Source organism: Numenius arquata, chromosome W, assembly GCF_964106895.1.
Source record: "Numenius arquata chromosome W, bNumArq3.hap1.1, whole genome shotgun sequence".
NCBI classification, from domain to species: domain Eukaryota; kingdom Metazoa; phylum Chordata; class Aves; order Charadriiformes; family Scolopacidae; genus Numenius; species Numenius arquata.
In genome coordinates, this window is record NC_133615.1 from 33690642 (window position 1) to 33713034 (window position 22393).

The window sequence follows — 22393 nt, forward strand, 5'->3', positions numbered from 1 at the left end:
CCCACCTTGAGTACTGTGTCCAGTTTTGGGCCCCTCACTACAAAAAAGACATTGAGGTGCTGGAGGGCCCTTCAAGAGAGTGCCCTTCAAGAGAAGGGCAACAAAGTTGGTGAGGGGTCTGGAGCACAAATCTTATGAGGAGCGGCTGAGGGAACTGGGATTGTTTAGCCCAGAGAAAAAGAGGCTGAGGGGAGACCTTATTGCTATCTACAACTACCTGAAAGGAGGTTGTAGAGAGGTGGGGGTCGGTCTCTTCTCCCAAGTCACAGGCCTCAAGCTGTACCAGGGGAGGTATAGGTTTTTTAGGAAAAATTTCTTCACTGAAAGGGTTGTCAAGCATTGGAACAGGCTGCCCAGGGAAGTGGTTGAGTCACCATCCCTGGCAGGATTTAAAAGATGGGTAGACATAGTGCTTAGAGATATGGTTTAGTGAAGGTTTTTGTCAGTGTTAGGTTGACGGTTGAATTAGATGATCTGAAAGGTTGCTTCCAACCTAGACAATTCTATGATTCTATGCCACACAGACTACAGTAGGAATAGTTTTAAACAAACAGAATGAAACAGAATGAGGCCGTTTTTTTTTCCACAAGGAAAAAAGAGACAGCTAGCAGACGTTATGGTGAATACTATGAACAGATAATATTTTTTTCAGTACTATATGTTGAAACCAATTTATTCAAGCTTATATTGATGAACAAAAAATAAATATAAGAAATATTTTTATTGCTGGACAAAAGACACTTTGTGCTTCAGCAGGAACAGGAAACACTCAAATATGCACAAATGTCTAAATCAGTCTCATTCTTACAATAATTAATTTTCTATGAACACTTTCTCCCCACCTAATGGTGGCCAAAACCATGACATACTTCTTCAGAAACAAGATAATGAGGTCATCTTCATTAAGGTAAGCTTTGTTTAATTTTAACATTAAAGGTATTTAGCTTTGCCTTTGATCATGCTGAGTGGTGGCTCAGTTTGTGATGATTGATATTTATTTCTATATATTTACATGGCTTATTAATGCGCTTTTGATTAGTGAACATGACAAAATTAAGATTCACAAGCGGATTGAGAATTTACAGTAAAAGCAATGATAACTCCTGGAGATGCCAATATAAAGAACTGAGTGCATGTAGAAGTACATCTGCTAAACCTATGTGCAGGTAATCATTTTATAGAAACATTCTTAGCAGAGAGATATTTTCATATAGAATCATAGAATAGTTTGGGTTGGAAGGGACCTCCAAAGATCATCTAGTCCAACCCCCTGCAATGAGCAGGCACATCTTCCACCAGATCAGGTTGCTCAGAGCCCCGTCCAACCTGACCTTGAATGTCTCCAGGGATGGGGCATCTACCAGTTCTCTGAGCAACCTGTGCCAATGTCTCACCACCCTCACAGTAAAGAATTTCTTCATTATATCTAATCTAAGTCTACCCTCTTTCAGTTTAAAGCTATTACCCCTTCTCCTATTGCAACAGGCCCTGCTGAAAAGTTTGTCCCCATCTTTCCTGTAGGCTCCCTTTAAGTACTAAAAGGCCACAATAAGGTCTCCCCAAAGCCTTCTCTTCTCCATGCTGAACAACCCCAGCTCTCTCAGCCTGTCTTCACAGGAGAGGTGTTCCAGCACTCTCATCATTTCCGTGGCCTCCTACGGACCTGCTCCAACAGGTCCATGTCTTTCCTGTGCTTAGGGCTCCAGAGCTGGATATAGTACTCCAGGTGGGGTCTCACCAGAATGGAGCAGAGGGGCAGAATCACCTCCCTTGACCTGCTGGCCATGCTTCTTTTGATGCAGCCCAGGATATGATTGGCTTTCTGGGTTGCAAGTGCAGATTGCCGAGTCATGTCCAGCTTTTCATCCACCAGTTCCCCCAAGTCCTTCTCTTCAGGGCTGGTCTCAATCCCTTCATCCCCCAGCCTGTACTGATACCTGGGGTTGCCCCGACCCAGGTACAGGACCTTACACTTGGCCTTGCTAAAGTTCATGAAGTTTGCACAGGCCAACCTCTCAAGCCTGTCCAGGTCCCTCTAGATGGCATCCCATCCCTCAGGCGTGACAACTGCACCACTCAGCTTGGTGTCATCTGCAAGCTTGCTGAGGGTGCTCTCGATCCCACTGTCTATGTCATTGATGAAGATATTAAACAGTACTGGTCCCAATACGGACCGCAGAGGGACACCATCATTACCGATCTCCATCTGGACATTGAGCCCTTGACCCCTACCCTCTGGATGCAACCATCCAATCAATTCCCCATCCACTGAACAGTCCACCCACCAAATCCATATCTCTCTAATTTAGAGAGAAAGATGTTGTGGGAGATGGTGTCAAAGGCTTTACAGAAGTCCAGATTAATGACATCCGTAGCTCTTCCCTTGTCCACTGATGTAGTCACTCCACCACAGAAGGCCACTAGGTTGGTCAGGCAGGACTACAGCACAAAGGAATTCCAGCCACTACAGCACAAAGGAATTCCAGCCACTCCAGCCAGTAAGTTAGCTTCATCGGGGGCCCAACTTAAATGCCTCTATGCAAATGCACATAGCATGGGGAACAAACAGGAGGAATTAAAGATGTGTGCACGCCTGCAAAGCTATGATCTTATTGGCATCACAGAGATGTGGTGGGATGGCTCCTATGACTGGAGTGTTGGAATGGAAGGATACAGGCAGGCTCTTCAGGAAGGACAGACAGGGGAGATGAGGAGGGAGTGTTGCCCTCTGTGTGAGCCAGTGCGGGCAGGGCATAGGAACAACAACAAAACCATGGACAAAAGGCAAAGAACAAGTTTAATCTCGATACCTCACAAATCGGAGAGTCTCCAAAGTGACACCCAGGCAGAAGCACGCAAGCAGGGGATGCAGATACTGTGGAGCAAGTGGGAGTCCTTGTTAGCCAGAGTCCTTGTTAGCCAGCATCCTTGTTAGTGAAAGCATGAAAGAGTGAGGAAGAGCAGACTCCCTGCTCTTGCTGGTGTTTCAAGGGTTCAAGCAGGCATAGTTTTCTCACTGTGCTTTGATCTTCTTCAACAACAGGGCACGAATCTCAATCACCTGCAGGGGCTTAAAGAGCAGACATCTTCATCCTCTATTCCTGGCAAGGGGGGGTATCTCTTTGACTTAGTTGTTAGGGCAGGCTCAAGATGGGAGACAAAACCTTAGGATTCGAAGGCTCTAGCAGGCAGTAGCTTGAAGGGGCTGAGATCTGACTGCTAGCCAATTTTATTAGCTCTCCTGATAACAATGGCAGCCATAGACCTAATATTTACAAAACATCGTCTCCTTTGAATGGATACTTGTGTAAGCATGGCATGTACTTATGACTGTTTTAATATAAAAACGTTCAGGTTTTTTATGATCTTTTACAATGTAGAAGTTATATTACTACATCAAACATACCCCTCTCAGTGCTGCTGCATTGCCAAATTTACACTTCTTTTATTCCACTGCAGTGTTAGCTTTTGCAAAGATAACTGATAATTTCAATTATAAGAATTATAGGAATCTGTTACTCAGTTTTGAGTGTGACATATATGTTCTTCTATTACCAGTTGTTGATTAACTTGTCTTAGAATTTTAAAACCAATTTTTCCTATATGTTTTAAATTTTATACATATATTTTTAATATTATGCACCACTCCTCTAAGTTTAGAATGTTTCAAGAAATTTCCTCTTCTTTTTTCAAAAAAACCACAAATGTCCTTACGGATTTCCAGCAAAAATCATTTTTTCAGGATAAAGATAATACCTAATAAGGGAAAAGAGACTGAATATTTAATATAAGATGCTGTTTGGCCAATTAAGCTTTGAAATTAAATCCATGGGCACAAAACCAAAGAATTAAATATTCTATCAATTGTTCAGCTTTCAGTCCTTGTGATTTAGTAACTTCATTAATTCTCAAATTGCCATAACAGCACAAGCTTGGAATATAGAAAAGCAAAGAAGAAAAATTTTTTTCATAAAGCCTGTCTAAGGATAATAAATACAAAAGAAGTTACAGATAATGGAAAAGAAATGGAGCCAAATTGTCAGTATAATTGACTGTTATTGATGCAGGAACCCACTGTTGAGCAAAGCTATCATAAGATGTAGGTACTTGGTCAGGGTGATAATGGAAAGAAAATCCAAAGTAGCTGCTAACCTGTTACGGTCTATGTTTTTCTCCATATTGAAGCAGCATCTAATACTGTTAAACAGTTTTTAAGTGGGGAAAACAAAGCCCAAGTACCTCAGTGTATCTTTGCTCTGCATGTAAAATCTTATGATGATTTTAAGAGCACTGCAATAACAGTGAAATACCGTAGTCTTAATGTTAGTAAAGGTTAATGGCCTTGGGTTTTGCATGGAAAACACAGAAGTTTGAAATTTGTGGGTTTTCAGGAAGACACAGGGGGGTTTCAAATATTTGGTGTGGAGCATAAATGTAATTTTTGGGATATGTTTTCAGGATCTACTTTTGGTTTATAGATATTTCAAAGAATTTCACACCACATTAATTCTGTCAGTACATTAAATGTTATTAAATATTAGTATATTAAATTTAAAAATACACAATTTGTAAGAAAAAAAGACAAATCTGTAAAGTATTGTATTGGGTTTATGTGGCAAGGTTTTGGTAGCAGGGGGGCTGCAGAGGATGCTTCTGTGAGAAGATGCCAGAAGCTGCCCCTGTATTGGACAGAGACAGTTCCAGACAGCTCCAAAACAGACCCACCACTAGCAAAAGCTGAGCCAATCAGCGACGATGGTAGTGTCTCTATGAAAACATATTTAAGAAAGGGTAAAAAAAGCTACTCAACAGCAGCTGTGAAAGAGGAGGGAGAATATGTGAGAGAAACAACTATGCAGACACCAAGGTCAGTGAAGAAGGAGGGGGAGGAGGTGCTCCAGGCACTGCAGCAGAGATTCCCCTGCAGCCCATGGTGAAGACCATGGTGATGCTGATGCAGGTTGTCTCCCTGCAGCCCATGGAGGTCCACGGTAGAGCAGATATCCACCCTGCAGCTTGTGGAGGACCCCATGACAGAGCAGGTGGATATGTACTCTGAAGGAAGCTGCAGCCTGTGGTGAGAGCCCATGCAGGAGCAGGCTCCTGGCAGGAACTGCGGCCTGTGGAGAGGAGCCCATGCCAGAACAGGTTTTCTGGTAGGATCCACGGCCCTGAGGGGGACACATGCTGGTGCAGTCCATTCCTCAAGGACTTCACCCCATGGAAAGGACCCATGCTGGAGCAGTTCTTGAAGAACAAAGCAATAAGATGAGGGGTAATGGTTTTAAACTGAAAGAGGGGAGATTTAGATTAGATATCAGGAAGAAATTCTTTACTGTGAGGGTGGTGAGACACTGGAACAGGTTGCCCAGAGTAGCTGTGGATGCCCCATCCCTGGAGGTGTTCAAGGCCAGGTTGAATGGGGCTTTGAGCAACCTGCTCTAGTGGGAAGTGTCCCTGCCCAGGGCAGGGGGGTTGGAACTCGATGATCTTTAAGGTCCCTCCCAACTCAAACCATTCTATGATTCTATGAACTGCAGCCTGTGGGAAGAACACGTTGGAGCAGTTTGTGAAGGACTGTCTCCTGTGGGAGGGACCCCACACTGGAGTTGGGGAAGAGAGTGAGGAGAAAGGAGTGGCAGAGACAATGTGTGATGAATTGACTGCAACCCCCATTCCCTGTGCCGCTTGGAAGGGAGGAGGGAGAGAAGTTGGAAGTGAAGTTGAGCCTGGGAAGAAGGGAGGGGTGGGGGGAAGGTGTTTCTAGATTTGTTTTTATTTCTCATTATCCTACTCTGATTTGATTGGTAATAAATTAAACTAATATCCCCAAGTTGTCTGCTTTGCCCGTGACGGTAATTCCTGAGTCATCTCCCTGTCCTTATCTTGACCCACAAGCCTTTTCACATGTTTTCTCCCCCTAATTGTGGAGGGGGAGTGATAGAGAGGCTTGATGGGCATCTGGCTGCCAGCCAAGGTCAACCCACCTCACATATCCATTCACTTTCTTTTATAAAAGCTAGATGAAGAAGTGACGTTCGGAGTTATGGTGTTTGTCTTCCCAAGTAACTGTTACACTTGATGAAGCCCTGCTTTCCTGGAAATGGATAACTATCTGCCTGCAAGTGGGAAATACTGAATGAATTCCTTATTTTGCTTTGCTTGGGCATGGAGCTTTGCCTTCCCTATTAAGCTGTCTTTATCTCAACTCATGCGTTTTCTCACTTTTACCCTTCTGATTCTCTCCCCCATCCCACTGTGGGGAGAGTGAGTGTGGGGCTTAGCTGCCTACTGGGGTTAAACCACAATACTTGCGGCCTACAGGACCGTAATATATACCTTATGCATAATTTTATTTTCTTATGTTTAATTTTGAAAAAAATCTGTGTTAAATTTTGTTCTTGCTTCATCTGACTGTTACCTCATGCTGTCGTGGTTTCGGCCGAGTTTACCAGATGGTCCTTCCCCCCCCAAAAGAGGAGAGAGGAGGAGAAAGAGATAAAGGAGATTCAGAAGTTTAGAATGAACTAAACTACTTTAATGAAGAATTAATATTAAAATAATATTAAAATAAAAATAAAGAAGAAAATAATGAAATAGATACAATATATACAAAACCATATCAAGCTCCCAGGATGACAATCACATCACCGGCAGGCACTGGGGAAGTCCCAGGCTGGACTCAGTGACGAATGGGAACTGGATTCCAGCTCTGGAGTCAGGAACACACGGCTCGGGATCAAAGGCAGATGAACAGACAGAGTCCTCTCTGGACGTCGGCCATCGCAGGAAGGGGGCTGACCCTTTGATCCCTCAGCCTTTATACTGAGCATGGGGCAGATGGGATGGAATACCCCAGTTGGTCAGGTTTGGGTCACCTGTCCTGTCCACTCCTCCCCACTGATGTGACCCCTCTACGTTTTTTTTTCCGTTTCCGACCCTCTAAGGGGGCAAATAACGAAATTGGCTGACCTTGGTTGCTATAGCAATAAGTATAAGCAAGGGCCTCCCTGCATACCATTCCTTGGCATGGAGCACAAACATTGGTCTTATCATTCTGAGACCGAGCAGTTTTCTCCACAATATGCCGTTAATTTCAGAGAGTTAGAGGAGGCCTAGCTAGGATGTAAAGTTACAGAACAGAAAATTGTTTCGGTTTTACTTCAAACCGGGACACATGCGATCTAACAATTTAATATTTTCTCTATTTGGTTTTGTGTCTTAGAATAGTTTGGTATCTGTCTCAAGGAATAGCAGGAGTTGGTGAATCATAGAATCATAAAATCGTTCAGGTTGGAAAAGACCCTTGGGATCATCGAGTGCAACCATCAACCCTACTCTACAAAGTTTTTCCCTACACCATATCCCCCAACACCACATCTAAACGACTCTTAAACGCATTCAGGGACGGTGACTCAACCACCTCCCTGGGCAGCCTGTTCCAGTGTCTGATCACTCTTTCTGTGAAGAACTTCTTCCTAATGTCTAGTCTAAACCTACCCTGTTGCAACTTGAAGCCATTTCCTCTTGTTCTATCGCTGTTTGCTTGTGAGAAGAGACCAGCACCAACCTCTCTACAGTGTCCTTTCAAGTAGTTGTAGGGAGTGATGAGGTCTCCCCTCAGTCTCCTCTTCCTCAAACTAAACAGTCCCAGCTCCCTCAATCGTTCTTCATAAAACTTATGCTCCAGGCCCTTCACCAGCTTCGTTGCCCTCTTCTACACTCACTCCAGCACCTCAATATCATCTCTCTTGTATTGAGGTGCCCAAAACTGGACACAATACTCCAGGTGTGGCCTCACCAGTGCTAAGTACAGGGGGACAATCACCTCCCTACTTCTGCTGGTCACACTACTTCTAATACAAGCCAGGATGCCATTGGCTTTCTTGGCCACCTGGGCACACTGCTGGCTCGTATTCAGCCGCTTGTCAATCAGAACCCCCAAGTCCTTTTCTGCCAGGCAGCTTTCCAGCCACACTTCCCCAAGCCTGTAGCGATGCATGGGGTTGTTGTGGCCCAAGTGCAGGACCTGGCACTTGGTCTTGTTGAAGCTCATACCACTAAGGTTCGCCCATTGATCCAACCTATCTAGGTCTCTCTGTAGAGCCTCCCTGTCCACATGCAGATCAACACTCCCGCTTAACTTGGTGTCATCTGAAAACTTGCAGATGATACACTCTATGTCATTATCAAGATCATCGATAAAGATGTTAAACAGAAATGGTCCCAACACCGAGCCCTGAGGAACACCACTTGTGACTGGTCACCAGCTGGATTTAACTCCATTGAGCACCACTCTTTGGGACCATCCAGACAGCCAATGCTTGATCCAGCAGATCGTATGCTCGCCCAGGCCATGTGCAGCTAGTTTTTCCACTAGAATTCTATGGGGAACAGTGTCAAATGCTTTTTGAAAGTCCAGGTAGATAATATCCACAGCCTTTCCTTCATCCAATAATCGGGTCATCTTGTCATAGAAGGAGATCAGGTTCGTCTGGCAGGACCTGCCTTTCATAAACCCATGCTGACTAGGCCTGATCCCCTGGTTGCCCATTATATGGTTTGCGATGGCACTCAAGATGACCTGCTCCATGACCTTCCCTGGTATCGAGGTCAGGCTGACAGGTCTATAGTTTCCTGGATCCTCCTTTTTGCCTGTCCTGTAGATGGGTGTTACATTTGCCACCCTCCAGTCCATTGGGACCTCCCCAGTTAGCCATGACTTCATATAAATAATGGAAAGCGGTTTGGCGAGCACGTCTGCCAACTCTTTCAGCACTCTTGGGTGTAGCCCATCTGGTCCCATAGACTTGTGTGCATCCAAACAGCGTAGCAGGTCACTGAAGAATGTCTAATGAAGAAAGGTCCTTGATACCTTTCATGAGCTTTATCTATAGTTTTAGTCTTGCTGTGTCTTTTTTCCCTTTTCCCTCTCTACAAACATGGTATCCATGTGTATCTGCGACTATTCTAGGGGACCTTCAAGAGCATAGTGATGTGAAATTTTTTAAGCCCCTTCAGCTGAATTCAAAATTCTCATACATTTAAGAACAACCATGTAGAAAATTGAGAGGGTGACTCTGGGGGAAAGTTGGTGAGAGACAACTCCCCATCACTGTGCTTGTAATCTGGGGCTGGCAGTGCATACAGCAGGATCACCAGCTTGCACTGGAAGAGCCTGTAAACTGCATACAGGTCAAGGTCTATAGGCTAGCTGCCCCTGCTCTAGATAGTGCAATGTGGCACCTTTATAGATACTCTTACATAGCTCAGTTTTAACCTGACTTTTCCCTTTCAACTAAATATTTCACTTTTTTTTTATTGCACATTGGAAAGAATTATTTCCAAAAAACTTTGATCTATAAGTACATAATTCTAAGTGTTTTGGTGACAGCAAAAGACAACGGAATTTCCAAGTACACATAATATATATATGTGAGTAGTACAGGGACGACTTTTAGCCAAGATAAATTACAAGTGCCCCAACCTCTAGTGAAAAACCCATCCCTGCAGACAGTCAGCTGTACCATTTGCTCCGGATGTCACACCCCTCTTTCGGTCACATGGTCTGTTGTGATTGGCTGGAAGCATCCATTAACCCACAGGCCGCGAGTGTGGGGGAAGAGGGGGTTTATTTTCACCCTTAGTCCTAGCGAGTGTAGTGGATTGCACTGTATTGTGAGCCTCATTGTTTCTCCTCGCTGTGTGTCGGAGTTCCACCGCTCTGGACCGCAGGTAAGGGGTGGGAGTGGTGTCGGTTCGCTGAGCCGCCGGGGTTGCAGTTTGGGCTCCGTGGCTGGCCCTGCCTGTGCCTGCTGGAGCGCGGGCGACGGGTGGTACCTGGGGAGGAGCCGTGTGAAGCCGGGCAGACTTTAGCGTACCGTGCGGCTGGCCAAGGCATTGTGGAAGCCGGCAAGGGACTTGCGGGAAAGGTGCTGTGTGGTGGGACCGAAGGGCGTCGGGCGAGTGCCGTAAAGCGTCAGTGGTCAGTGTTGTGGAGTAGCGGCAGCGGGGCGTCCAGTATTGTTCGCAAAGGTCGTGTGAGGACTGCGTCCCCCGTGGGGCCCGCTGGGGCAGTGCGATTAAATCACCCAGATGTGCGGCTCGGAGTGTGTGTGTGTGTGTTTCTTGGCTGTCGGGCCGCGGGAAAGCGGGTGCGCGTGTACTGGCTGGGCCGCGGGCGCGGCGCTAACTGCGGATTTTCTGTTGCGTCAGGGTGCTGAGCGCAGGGAGCTGGTGATCCTCTGAGCGCAGCGTTACGCTTCCGTGTGCGGCAGCGGTGGGGATGGTGTGTGCTCGCGCTTGGCGCTTCAGCAGGAGTTGGTAATGCCGCTGCCCCCTTGTAACGCAGCTGAGCTCCACGGCAGGGCTGGCAGCTTCCGCCAGCTGCTCCCTGTCTTTAAAGTCGCTTCTCGACTAGACCTCGATCAGTCCGGGGCCAGGCAGTAGCGGGCGGTAGGCATCTGAAATACGGTTATGTGGGGCAGGGGATGCAGGGTAGGTAGCAAACACGTTCTTCATGTGGTCCTCTCACAGCTGCATGGTGCTTCTTGAGCCCTTGCAGCACCCTGTGCTCTTATGTAGACAGGATTTTCCCCTGCAACATGGGGATCCTGATATATATGTTTTCACTTTCCTTCTCTCTGAGTAGAGTTCCTATCTCTGTACTTACTTTTGTAGTGTCGTTAGCAAGACAGGAATGAATTTAGTGAATTCTTTTCCTGCCACAGTGGAAGGGTCTGCAGGCCTGTCTTGCCCCGTGTTCTCTCTGACCCACATTTTCTTCTCCTATGCTTTAAAATATAATGGAAATAAGAATAGAGCAGTGAAGCTGTTCTGGCAAATCTAGGAGGGAAAAAAAAAAGATATTAATTCTGATACCTTTGTGCAGAAACCTTGGGAATTTTTATGTAGATCCTTAAGCTTGTAGTTAGATTGATCAACTGTATTTTTTGCACTAGCTATTGATAACAATCTAAACTCGTGGGAAAGCCAGAATTAACATATGTTAGCACCTGTATCTGTTCATAACTGCTTAATTCTTTTAAGTTGCAACTTACAAGCAACAATAGTCCTAATTATACCATTCTTAATACTCTTATACAAGTGCTAAACCTGACTATAACCTTATTATTCAGTCTAATAGTAACAAGGTGTACTAGTGCCTAGCTTTCTATGGGTAATTTTATATTGCACTATAGTAAAAGGTGGTGGGTTTTGGTTTGGGTTTTCTTGTTGTTTGGTGGTTTTGTTTGGTTTTGGTTTTTTTTTTTAGTGAAAGGTAAATGGAGGGTCAAAGCTCTGTTTAAATGTCAGTTATATCATCCATGATACTAACAGATTGCATTTGTGTACTCTAATGTACATTAAAATGTTACTTTACAGAATATGAAGCTTGCTAAGTGGTCTTGATTTATTGGCAGGTTTCTTTTGCCTATTAAGATATTGGGGAGGAGTTGTCTCTGAACAGTTAAAGTACTGATGTTTCAAGTGTCCTACAGCTATGTAGGAAAATAGTCTCAGGTCTTACTTTTTTTTTTTTTATTAGTTATTATTTATATGCAACTTAAGGGGTTTAGTTGACATAAGTGAGAGTGCATGTGTAGTGTACCTATTGTACAGAAAATAGCAAATGTATATTAGCAGATGTTTTATGTGAACGTGGCTTGTTACGGTGTCTGTCTTGGGTGGTGCTGTACATCATGCTTGCATAGCTGTATGTAGAAATGAATTAATGTCAGAAGACTGCAGTTAAGCAGATATCAGTAGGAATGATGAAGGTCTGTGATGGGAGAATGACTTGCTGCTTTACCAGTAGTTGACTGACTTCTGACATTTCTGAATACAATGAAATTTCTTGGAACATTCCCACAAAGAGTAGAGATGTGCAGCATTGATTTCTTTTTTATTATTATTATTTTTCCCCCTCCTTTCCCCCCCCCCCCGTTGTTTCCATATTGAAAGCTTCTCTTCCAACCACCCAACTATAATCTTGCTGCTGGTGGTGTATTTTGAAACATATTCTGTATTATGTGGTATGTTGGTGTGTTGGTTTTTTTTTGATTTTGTTGTTTTTGAGAGAGTGGTTATGAGGATGGAGGAGGGGGTGGTACTTGCAGTGACTCTGAAATTGAGGGAAGTGGACAATGGCTGTGTGATCACTGAAACTAAGTTCTTGTATGACTGTACTGGTATTGTAGCATGGCTTTCCTTATAATCTCTTCATCTTTGACCAGCCATATCCTGCCTGTCTTGCCACCAGGCTTGCCTAATCACATGCAAATGCAATACATTATGGTATGGTCAGATGAACTGAGTATTCCTGGTCAATATTTGGCCAGTCATTGGAAGTGTTCAAGGTCAGGCTGGATGGGGCTTTGAGCAACCTGATCTAGTGGAAGGTGTCCCTGCCCATGGCAGGGGGGTTGGACTAGATGGGTTGGAAGGGACCTTCAAAGATCAAAAGACTGACTCTGTTTTCTCTTGGCACTACTAGTGTAAATCATATTTATTATATTTGAGTGAGCTGTTGAACTTCTATTAATGTTTGTCCCATACCGGCATTGCATATAAATAAACACTAATTTTTAGGTAGCGTTTCAGTACGATGAGGGACACTTGAGAAGGAGGCAGACAGTAAAACTTAAAGTCATTATATTACATAGTTTTAGTAAGCTTGAGAAAGTGACCTTCTGAAGCATGGATGGTGTAAGTGAAATGAGACACACCTTTCCAAGGTGCAGCCTTAACCCGTTGCAGATTATATCTATGTATTGGGTTTGCATGGCAAGATTTTGGTACTGGGGGGGGCGGGGGCTACAGGGCTGGCTTCTGTGAGAAGATGCCAGAAGCTTCCCCTGTGTCCAATAGTGCCAGCTAGCTCCAAGACAGCTGGCCACTCGCCAAAGCTGAGCCAGTAAGTGGTGGTGTTAGCGCCTCTGTGATAACATATAAGAGGGAGAAAAACTGCTGCGCAACAGCAACCGAAAGAGAGGAGGGAGAATATGTGAGAGAAACAACTGTGCAGACACCAAGGTCAGTGAAGAAAGAGGGGGAGGAGGTGCTCCAGGTGCCAGAGCAGAGATTCCCCTGCAGCCTGTGGTGAAGACCATGGTGGAGCAGGTTGTCCCCTGCAGTCCATGGAGGTCCACAGTGGAACAGATATCTACCTGCAGCTGTGGAGGACCAACTACCGGAGCAGGTGGGTGTTCCCTGAAGGAAGCTGTGACCCTGTGGAGAGCCTGTACCAGAGCAGGATCCTGGCAGGACCTGTGAGCCCATGGAGAGGAGCCTGTGCTGGAGCAGGTTTTCTGGCAGGACTTTTGACCCCCACAGAAAGGACCAATGCTGGAGCAATTCGTAAGGACTCTCTCCTGCGAGTGGGACCCCAGGCTGGAGCAGGGGAAGAGTGCGAGGAGAAAGGAATGGCAAAGAAAACGTGATGAACTGACTGCAACCCCCATTCCCCATCACTGTGCCGCTCGGTGTGGGGAGGAGGTAGAGAAGCTGGGAGTGAAGTTGAGCCTGGGAAGAAGGGAAGAGTGGGGGGAAGGTGTTTTAAGTTTTGTTTTTCTCGTTATTCTCCTCTGATGTTTGCCAATAAATTAATTTTCGCCAAGTTGAGTCTGTTTTGCCCATGATGGTACTTGCTGAGTGATCTCTCTTACCTTGACCCTCTACTCTGCTTTGGTGAGACCCAACCTGGAGTACTGTGTCCAGCTCTGGAGCACCCAACATAAGAATAAGACATGGAGCAAGTGTAGAGGAGGGCCACAAAGATGATCAGAGGGTTGGAGCACCTCTCCTATGAAGACAGGCTGAGAGAGTTGGGGTTGTTCAGCCTGGAGAAGAGAAGGCTCCAGGGAGACCTTACGGCAGCCTTTCAGTACCTAAAGAAGGCCACTAGGTTGGTCAGGCAGGACTACAGCACAAAGGAATTCCAGCCACTCCAGCCAGTAAGTTAGCTTCATCGGGGGCCCAACTTAAATGCCTCTATGCAAATGCACATAGCATGGGGAACAAACAGGAGGAATTAAAGATGTGTGCATGCCTGCAAAGCTATGATCTTATTGGCATCACAGAGATGTGGTGGGATGGCTCCTATGACTGGAGTGTTGGAATGGAAGGATACAGGCAGGCTCTTCAGGAAGGACAGACAGGGGAGATGAGGAGGGAGTGTCACCCTCTATGTCAAGGTCCAGCTGGAGTACATGGAGCTCTGCCTGGGGATGGATGAGGAGCTGACTGAGAATTTATAGGTCAGGATCAAAGGGAGGGCAGGGGCAGGAGATGTTACAGTGAGGGTCTGATACAGGCCACCTGACCAGGAAGACCGAGCAGATGAGGCCCTCTGTAGGTAGATAGGAGCAGTCTCACATTCACAAGCCCTGGTCCGCATGGGGGACTTCAACCACCCCGATATTGGGGTTGGAGGGACAACACAGCAGGGCATAAGCAATCCAGGAGGTTCCTGGAATGCATCAATGATAACTTCCTTCTCCAAGTGACAGAGGAGCCAACAAGAAAAGGTGCTGTGCTGGACCTTGTTCTCCGCAACAAGGAGGGGCTGGTGGGGAATGTGAAGCTCAAGGGCAGCCTTGGCTGCAGTGACTATGACATGGTGGAGTTTAAGATCCTTAGAAGCATCCAGCTTCTCTTAGATCCTCTAAGGATCTTTTTCATCCATCCTGCATCCAGCTTTGGAGTCCTCAGCACAGGAAGGACATGGACCTGTTGGAATGAGTCCAGCAGAGGGCCACAAAGATGATCAGAGGGCTGGAGCACCTCTCCTATGAAGACAGGCTGAGAGAGTTGGGGTTGTTCAGTCTGGAGAAGAGAAGGCTCCCAGGAGACCTTATAGTGGCCTTCCAGTACCTGAAGGGGGCCTCCAGGAGAGACGGGGAGGGACTCTTCATGAGGGAGTGTAGTGATAGGGTGAGGAGTGATGGTTTTAAACTGAAAGAGGGGAGATTTAGACTAGATATTAGGAAGAAGTTCTTTACTGTGAGGGTGGTGAGACACAGGAACAGGTTGCCCAGAGAAGTTGTGGATGCCCCATCCCTGGAATTGTTCAAGGCCAGGCTGCATGGGGCTTTGAGCAACTTAGTCTAGTGGGAGGTCTCCCTGCCCATGGCTTCCATACACAGCCTGCCCACTAACACACACCTGTCTGCTGGGAAATATATATGCTCCTCTGTTGCAATCAGCTGGTCTGATTGTTTTCACCTGCTTAAATCTCCCCTGCTGCTGGATGCAGGCTCCACCCCTTGCTGTCTCTTCTAATTAGTGGGTCCAGGGTCAGTTACTTGGGGAACACCTCCTGTTCAGATAAGCTTCTACTTGTCCATGTGTATCCCTCATGTGTCCAGTGCTGCTGGTGCTCCTCGCACTGTTCTGTTGTCCCAATATATGAATCATCTTACTAACCCACACAGTAAAGCTTCAGCTGTGAATTCCCCAGCAGTGGGCCTGGTCTATGGCCTTGTCATAAGGAAAACAAAACTCAAAATGGATGAATAGCCTTACGCTTTTTCTACAACTGGTGATCTAGCACATATTTTGTGGGGTTTTCCAGGTGTTGCTGCTAAGAAAGTTCCCTTTGTGGCAGTTTATGTAGCAAGGTTTTGGTGGTGGTGGAGCCTTCAGGGGCAGCCTCTGTGACGAGATCAGGGGCTTCCTTGTGCCAGACACAGTTGGTTTCAACTGCTGAGCCAATTGGTGAAGTTAGTGCTGCCTCTTTGAAAACATAAGAGAAGGAGGAGGAGGGATTGAGATTGAGAAACAGCAGTGTGAGCACTAGGGTCAGAGAAGTAGGGAGAAGAGGTGTTCCAGGCACTGGAGCAGTTATTTCCCCTGCAGCCTGTGGAAGACACCATGCTGGAGCAGATATCCACATTGCAGCCCATGGAGGACCATGTGTAGGGCGTAAGAATACTTTGCCACAGTAGCCCAGAATAGTTCACCTCCTCCAGCCAAACACGGAGAGTCCAAAGTACATCTTATCTTGCTGGAGCCACCCGCACCCTTGCACGGGGCACCAGCAAGATGGCCAGATGTGGGTCCTGCAACTTGGACAGGATATGTACTATGTCAGCAAGTTTGTTAATGAAAGAAACAAGACATTGCACATGTATGTTTCTTATCAGCTTATATTTATTATCTGTCCCTGTGGTGCTTTCCCTTGAGCCTCGCCACGAGCAGAGCTCTGCTGCATCGTGTTTTTCCCTTTTTCTATTAGAGTTGGTACTGCAGAAACACTTGTTGTGGTTTGGGCCAGACTGACCAATGAGAACGACAGATGCTCTCCTCCACCTCTTTCTCTCTCCAAGGAGAGGAGGATGAGAGATAAAGAGATTTATGAGTTTAGAAGGAACTACTTTAATGAAAATAATAAAAAGAAAATAAGGAAATATATAAAATATATACAAAACAGTATCAAGCTCCCAGGATGATGATCCTGTCACCAGCAGGCACTGGGGAAGTTCCAGACTAGACTCAGTGATGGATGGGAACTGGATTCTGGATCCGGAGTCAGGAATGCATGGATCGGGATCCAAGGCAGATGAACAGACAGAGTCCTCCTCAAACGCCAGCCATTGAAGAAAAAGGGCTGACCCTTTGATCCCTCAACTTTTATACTGAGCATCAGGCAGATGGGATGGAATACCCCTGTTGGTCAGTTTTGGGTCACTTGTCCTGTCTGCTCCTCCCCACAGGTGCAGCCCCTCTACGCTTTTCCACTTCCAACCCTCCAATGGGGCAAATAACAAAATTGGCTGACCTTGGTTGTTATAGCAATAAGTATAAGCATGAGCCTCTCTGCATACCATTCCTTGGCATTAATTATAAACATTGGTCTTATCACTCTGAGAACAAACACTTTTCTGCACAATACGCTGTTAATTTCAGATAGTTAGAAGATGCTTAGCTGAAAGGTAAAATTACTGAACAGAAAATTGGTTCTCTTTTATCTCAAACCAGGACAACACTACACTTTCAATAAAGCCAAAACTTCCACTTGCTGAGTGTCGTGCCTCGTCCCTGAGGGATTCGCATCTACTTCTCACACTACACCAATTTAGAGCAGTTAGATATTTCCTGAATGGCCCATGGAGAGCCCATGCTGGAGCAGGTTGTTCCTCATGAGACTGTAGGCCATGGAAGGACCCACACTGGGGTAGGGGGAAAAGTGTGAGGAAGGAGTGGCAGAGAAGAACTGCTGTGTATTGACTGTAACCCCCCATCTCCCCTGTGCCACTCGGGGGGGGGGGGGTGGCAGGGGCAGGGGGTAGAGGAATCAGGAATGAATGAGTGAAGTTGAGCCTGGGAAAGAGGGGTGGTGGGGAAGAAGGTGTTTTATTTTGGGGGAGCTTTGTTTCTCACTATGCAGATTTATTTTAATTGACAATAAATTAAATTAATTTTCCCCAAATAAAGTCTGGTTTGCCCATGACAGTAACTAGTAAGTGATCTCCCTGTCTATATCTTGACCCACAAGATTTTTCATCCTGTTTTCTTTCCCATCCTGTTGAGGACAGCTGGGTGGGAGTTTGGCCCTTAGCCAAGGTTAACCCACCACAGGTAGACATCACCAGAGGGTTTGACTTGCTCAGTCTCGACATGGATTTGGGGACTTTGTGGTTCCATTATTGTGCTGTGTTCTGACTGATGATAATAATGAGATTGTCACAGTGACGTATGATAAGCCACACTATGTGCTGGTAAGCTGCCACCACATTGACATGATCAGCATTGAAATAAAGACTTACCAGAGCAAATATGTCTCAGTTTTCTTTGGAAGGTGATTATGAAGCTACATCTTTAGCCCTGGAAGCCTGTGATATTTTAAGAAACCACACCAAAATGTTAGTGGTAAAAAATTACAGGGATCCATCCTTGTACAAGAATTACTATAGAGCCCAGGCTGGCAACGGTCTCCCTGTTTTTCAAAGCATTGCTGTGATGTATGGTGTTGGAGGTATATTCTGTAGCTTGTTTAGAAAAGCCATTCTGCTTGTGAAAAGGGGTTTGGAAATTGTTAAGCCACACATTAAAAGTGCTGCTCGAGATATTGCAAAAAAAGGTCTTTAATAATGTTTCCAAGGTTGTCACGGATAAGTTGAGAACAGTGGCAAATCAGGAAGGCTCAGGACTTGCTTATATTGAAAGAAAAAGCCTTAAAAGAAGGAAAGTTGTGTCATGATCCTGGAGGAAAGGCCTGCACCAGGCCTTTAAAAGAAAAAGCGGGTATGGTGGGTTAACCTTGCCTGGCTGCCAGGTGCCCAAGCTCTATCACTCCCCTACCTCAGCAAGACAGGGTGAGAAAATAAGTCTGAGCTGGATTTGTTTGAAGTGTCACCAACATAGACCATCATTGAGAAAAGCCTGTTTATTGAGGTGGCTCCACTTTCCACTATTACATAGTCTGCACCTCTGGACTTATTCATAGCTGGGAATGGGGAAGACTGGCAAAAATGGGCAAAAAAGCAAGAGCAAGCGTCAGTGAGAGAAAGCAAGTGTGGGTAAGAGTGCAGATGTATCCTGGGTTGAGCGACACAGGACTAACTTCTCTTCTAATGCTGGGGAAAACTTCACTTTTAGAAGACTCTAGTGTCTGAATTTGTGAAAATATTTACTTTATAGCCAGCCAGGCTCTGTGGGATTCAAGGTCTTAGTGTTTTTGAGCGTTGCCAGGTGCAGGGACGAGGAGGAGCAAGGCCTGGGCATTTGACCCAGGCTGGCCAAGAGGATTATTTCCTACCACAAATGTCACATTCAATATAAATTAGAAAGCTTGCTGCATAGTTCTCTCTCCCTTGATGCCGATGGTCCAGAGAACTTCTTGCCCCAGTGCCGGACCCCTGAGGCCTGTTGTTTTCCCTGGTTCCCCTTCCCGGGTGGGGAGGGGTCATTGGGTGAGAGAATAATTGTCTAGACGACAATAAATTGTTATGGGTTTTCTCAAACTATAAAAAGATGAGAGAGTGAAAGCAACAGAACATGAACGAGAGAGCAAGAGAGAAAGTGAGCGCAAGACAGCGAGAGTGAGTGAGAGCGAGGAGCAAGAGAAAGCAAGTCCTTGCTTCCACTCTCTGTAGGCTTCCTTTTTGCTTTTGAGCTTGTCCAGGAGCTCCTTGTTTATCCATGCAGGCCTACTGGCTTTTTTGCCTGACTTCCTCTTTCATGGGATGTATCGCTCCTGAGCTTGGAGGAGGTGATCCTTGAATACTAAGCAGCTTTCTTGGGCCCCTCTCCTCTCCAGTACTTTTTCCCATGTTACCCTGCCAAGCAGATACTCCTCTCACTTTCTCACTTGCGCTCACTTTCTGCACTCTCACCCGCACTTGCTTTCTCTCACTGATGCTTGCTCTTGCTTTTTTGCCTGCTTTCCTTCATTGCTCTCGCTCTGTCTTTCCCTTTCTTTTGCTTTCTCAGGCTTTCTTGCACTTTCTCGCGCTCTCACGTTCTCTCGTGCTTTTACTCTCTTGCAAGATCACATTTGCTTTCCTTTGATTTCTGTTTCTCCTGCTTGCGCTCACGCATGCTTGCTTTCTTGCTTGTGCTCACTTGTTCATGTGTTACCTTGCACTTGTGCTTTCCCTCACAATCTCACTCTTGCTTTTTCGTTCTCCTGCATGCTTTCTCTTACTCTTGTTCACTCTCACTCGCTTTCTCACGCTCTCTTGCTCTTGCATTCTCACTCTAATTTTCTCTTGCTCGCTCATGTTCGCTCTCTAGTGCTCGCTTTAATGTACTCACACTTGCTTTCTCGCTATTGCTTTCTCATGTGCGCACTTACTCACTCACAAGCTCATTTTCTCACTTTCTTGATTTCTCGTGCTCTCCTATGTTGCTCTTTCTCTTGCTTGCTCTATTGCACTCACTTTCTGTACTGTCACTTTCTCTCATGCTTTCTCACTCATGCTCTTGATTGCTTTCTCATGCTATCACTTTTTCACGCTCAATTTCTAACTTTAATGTTTTCTTGCTTGGTCACTTTCATGGGCCACCTAGAGAAAATTGCCCAGGACTGTGTCTAGAAATCTTTTGAATATCTCCCCAAGGAGGGAGACTCCACACTCTCTGAGGCAACCTGTGCCAGTGCTCAGTCACCCTCACAGTAAAAAAGTGTTTCCTGATGTTCAGATGGAACCTCCTGTGTTTCACTTTGTGCCCGTTGCCTCTGGTCCTGTCACTGGGCACCACTGAAAAGAGCCTGGAAATAATGAAATTACGGAATTGTCAGAGTTGGAAGGGACCTCTAGAGATCATCTAGTCCAACTCCCCTGCTGAAGCAGGGTTGCCCAGAGCACATTATTCAGGACTGCATCAAGGCGGGTCTTGAAAATCTCCAGAGATTGATGAAATAGATACAATATATACAAAACAGTATCAAGCTCCCAGGATGATGTCATCAACAGGCACTGGGGAAGTCCTGGACTGGACTCAGCGACGGATGGGAACTGGATTCCAGATCTGGAGTCAGGAATGCACAGATCGGGATCAAAAGCAGATGAGCAGACAGGATCCTCCTTGGACATCGGCCATTGAAGAAAAAGGGCTGACCCTTTGATCCCTCAGCTTTTATACTGAGCATGGGGCAGATGGGATGGAATACCCTGTTGGTCAGTTTTGGGTCACCTGTCCTGTCCGCTCCTCCCTGCAGGTGGGACCCCTCTACACTTTTCCATTTCCGACCGTCCAACAGGGCAAATAACAAAATTAGCTGACTTTGGTTGTTATAGCAATAAGTATAAGCATGAGCCTCTCTGCATACCATTCCTTGGCATTAACTATAAAAATAGATCTCATCACAATGAGAACGAATAGTTTTCTGCACAATATGCTGTAAATTTCAGAGAGTTAGAAGAGGTTTAGCTAAGAAGTAAAATTACTGAACAGAAGGTTGGTTCTGTTTTACCTCAAACCAGGACGGACACTCTGTAGAATATAAGACAAAACTGAATAGAGAAGTACTGGTTATGGTTTCTGAGTGATAAAAAGTCTGATTTCTGAGATCCTCTCTCAGCTCCTTTATTGGCTAAAGGCTCTATTTTTGATCAATCTCTGTTTCATTTTTAGGAGAATAGCACGTTGCTTAAAATGGACATAAATGGAGAGTCCAGAACTACCAGATCTACCCTCCCTGGACCTCTTGCAGAGATCAGTTCTGCAGGCAAAACAGAAGCAGAGAAACCACGATGTTCCAGTACCCCCTGCTCACCAATGCGACGGACAGTTTCAGGCTATCAGATCCTTCGTATGGATTCTAACTACCTGGTTGGCTTCACGACTGGAGAGGAGCTGCTAAAATTAGCCCAAAAGTATACAGGTAATGAAGAAAATAAAGGGGAATCCAGGCCTAACTTGCACTCTAAACAGCTTGATTCAGGACTTGCATGTTCCTCCCGTTTGTACAAAACTAGAAGTAGGTACTATCAGCCATATGAGATCCCAGCAGTAAATGGGAGGAGGAGGAGACGGATGCCCAGCTCAGGGGATAAATGCACTAAGGCTTTACCATATGAACCTTACAAGGCACTTCATGGTTCCCTGCCTTTTTGCCTTTTAAAAGGTAAAAGGGCTCACTCTAAATCCCTGGACTACCTCAATTTAGACAAAATGAGCATCAAGGAACCTGCTGACACAGACATGCTACAATACCAGCTCCAACACCTTACCCTTAGAGGGGACTGTATGTTTGCAAGAAATAACACATGAACTATGAACTATAATCTAGAATTTAGAACAATTTTCTGGTTATTTCTCTGTTGCTGCAAAAATCCACTGTCATACTGTGTACACGACTGTCCATGTTGTAGGTGGTATCAGCTAAATGTTATCAGAAAGTAATTTATTTGAATAGAATTTTGACAGTGCATTGTGTTACAAATACTTGGAGGGAAAAAAGTCTTTCCAGAGCAAGCAGCTTCTAATGCAAATTTGACTGCAGCTGGTGGATATTTCTTTGGACACCTTTTAACAAAGAAAAGGCTTTTGGCTTTTGGATTTGGGTTTTTTTGTACAGTTATCTAATATTTATGGTAATTTAATACTGAAAAATTGATGGTCTGCTTGGTTGTTGCTAATTTTGGCTTGATGTGAGAAATTGCTCTTGGATAAGTACTCAAGTTATCTTTTTGTTTCTTCTGTCTTCTTTTGTCTTCTTCTTCTTCTTACTGTATTCTACAATAAAATGTATGTATGATTTTTTACATCATGGGAAGGAATGTGAGCTTGGCTAAATTGGATCACTTGTTATTTTAAACCATCCCATTGAAACATTTTGAAACTGGGTTTGCACTGGTGGTGAGGAGGAAATTCACTCATAAAATCAACCTTTGTTCATTTGCTACTTTAAACCTATTAAATTATTTTTTATTTTCTGCATGGA

The 22393-nt window shown here is 45.3% G+C and overlaps 1 protein-coding gene across 1 annotated transcript in view; it reads left to right on the top strand.

Moving 5' to 3' along the window:
• LOC141476593 (macrophage immunometabolism regulator-like) overlaps positions 1-21720 on the top strand; it is an 81600-nt gene extending 59880 nt beyond the window's left edge. The window contains exons 2-3 of the mRNA XM_074165357.1: positions 9514-9735; positions 21082-21720. Of these exons, the coding sequence (XP_074021458.1) occupies positions 9514-9735; positions 21082-21720 (861 nt within the window). The remainder of the gene's footprint in view (positions 1-9513; positions 9736-21081) is intronic.
• The last annotated feature ends 673 nt before the right edge of the window (positions 21721-22393 follow it).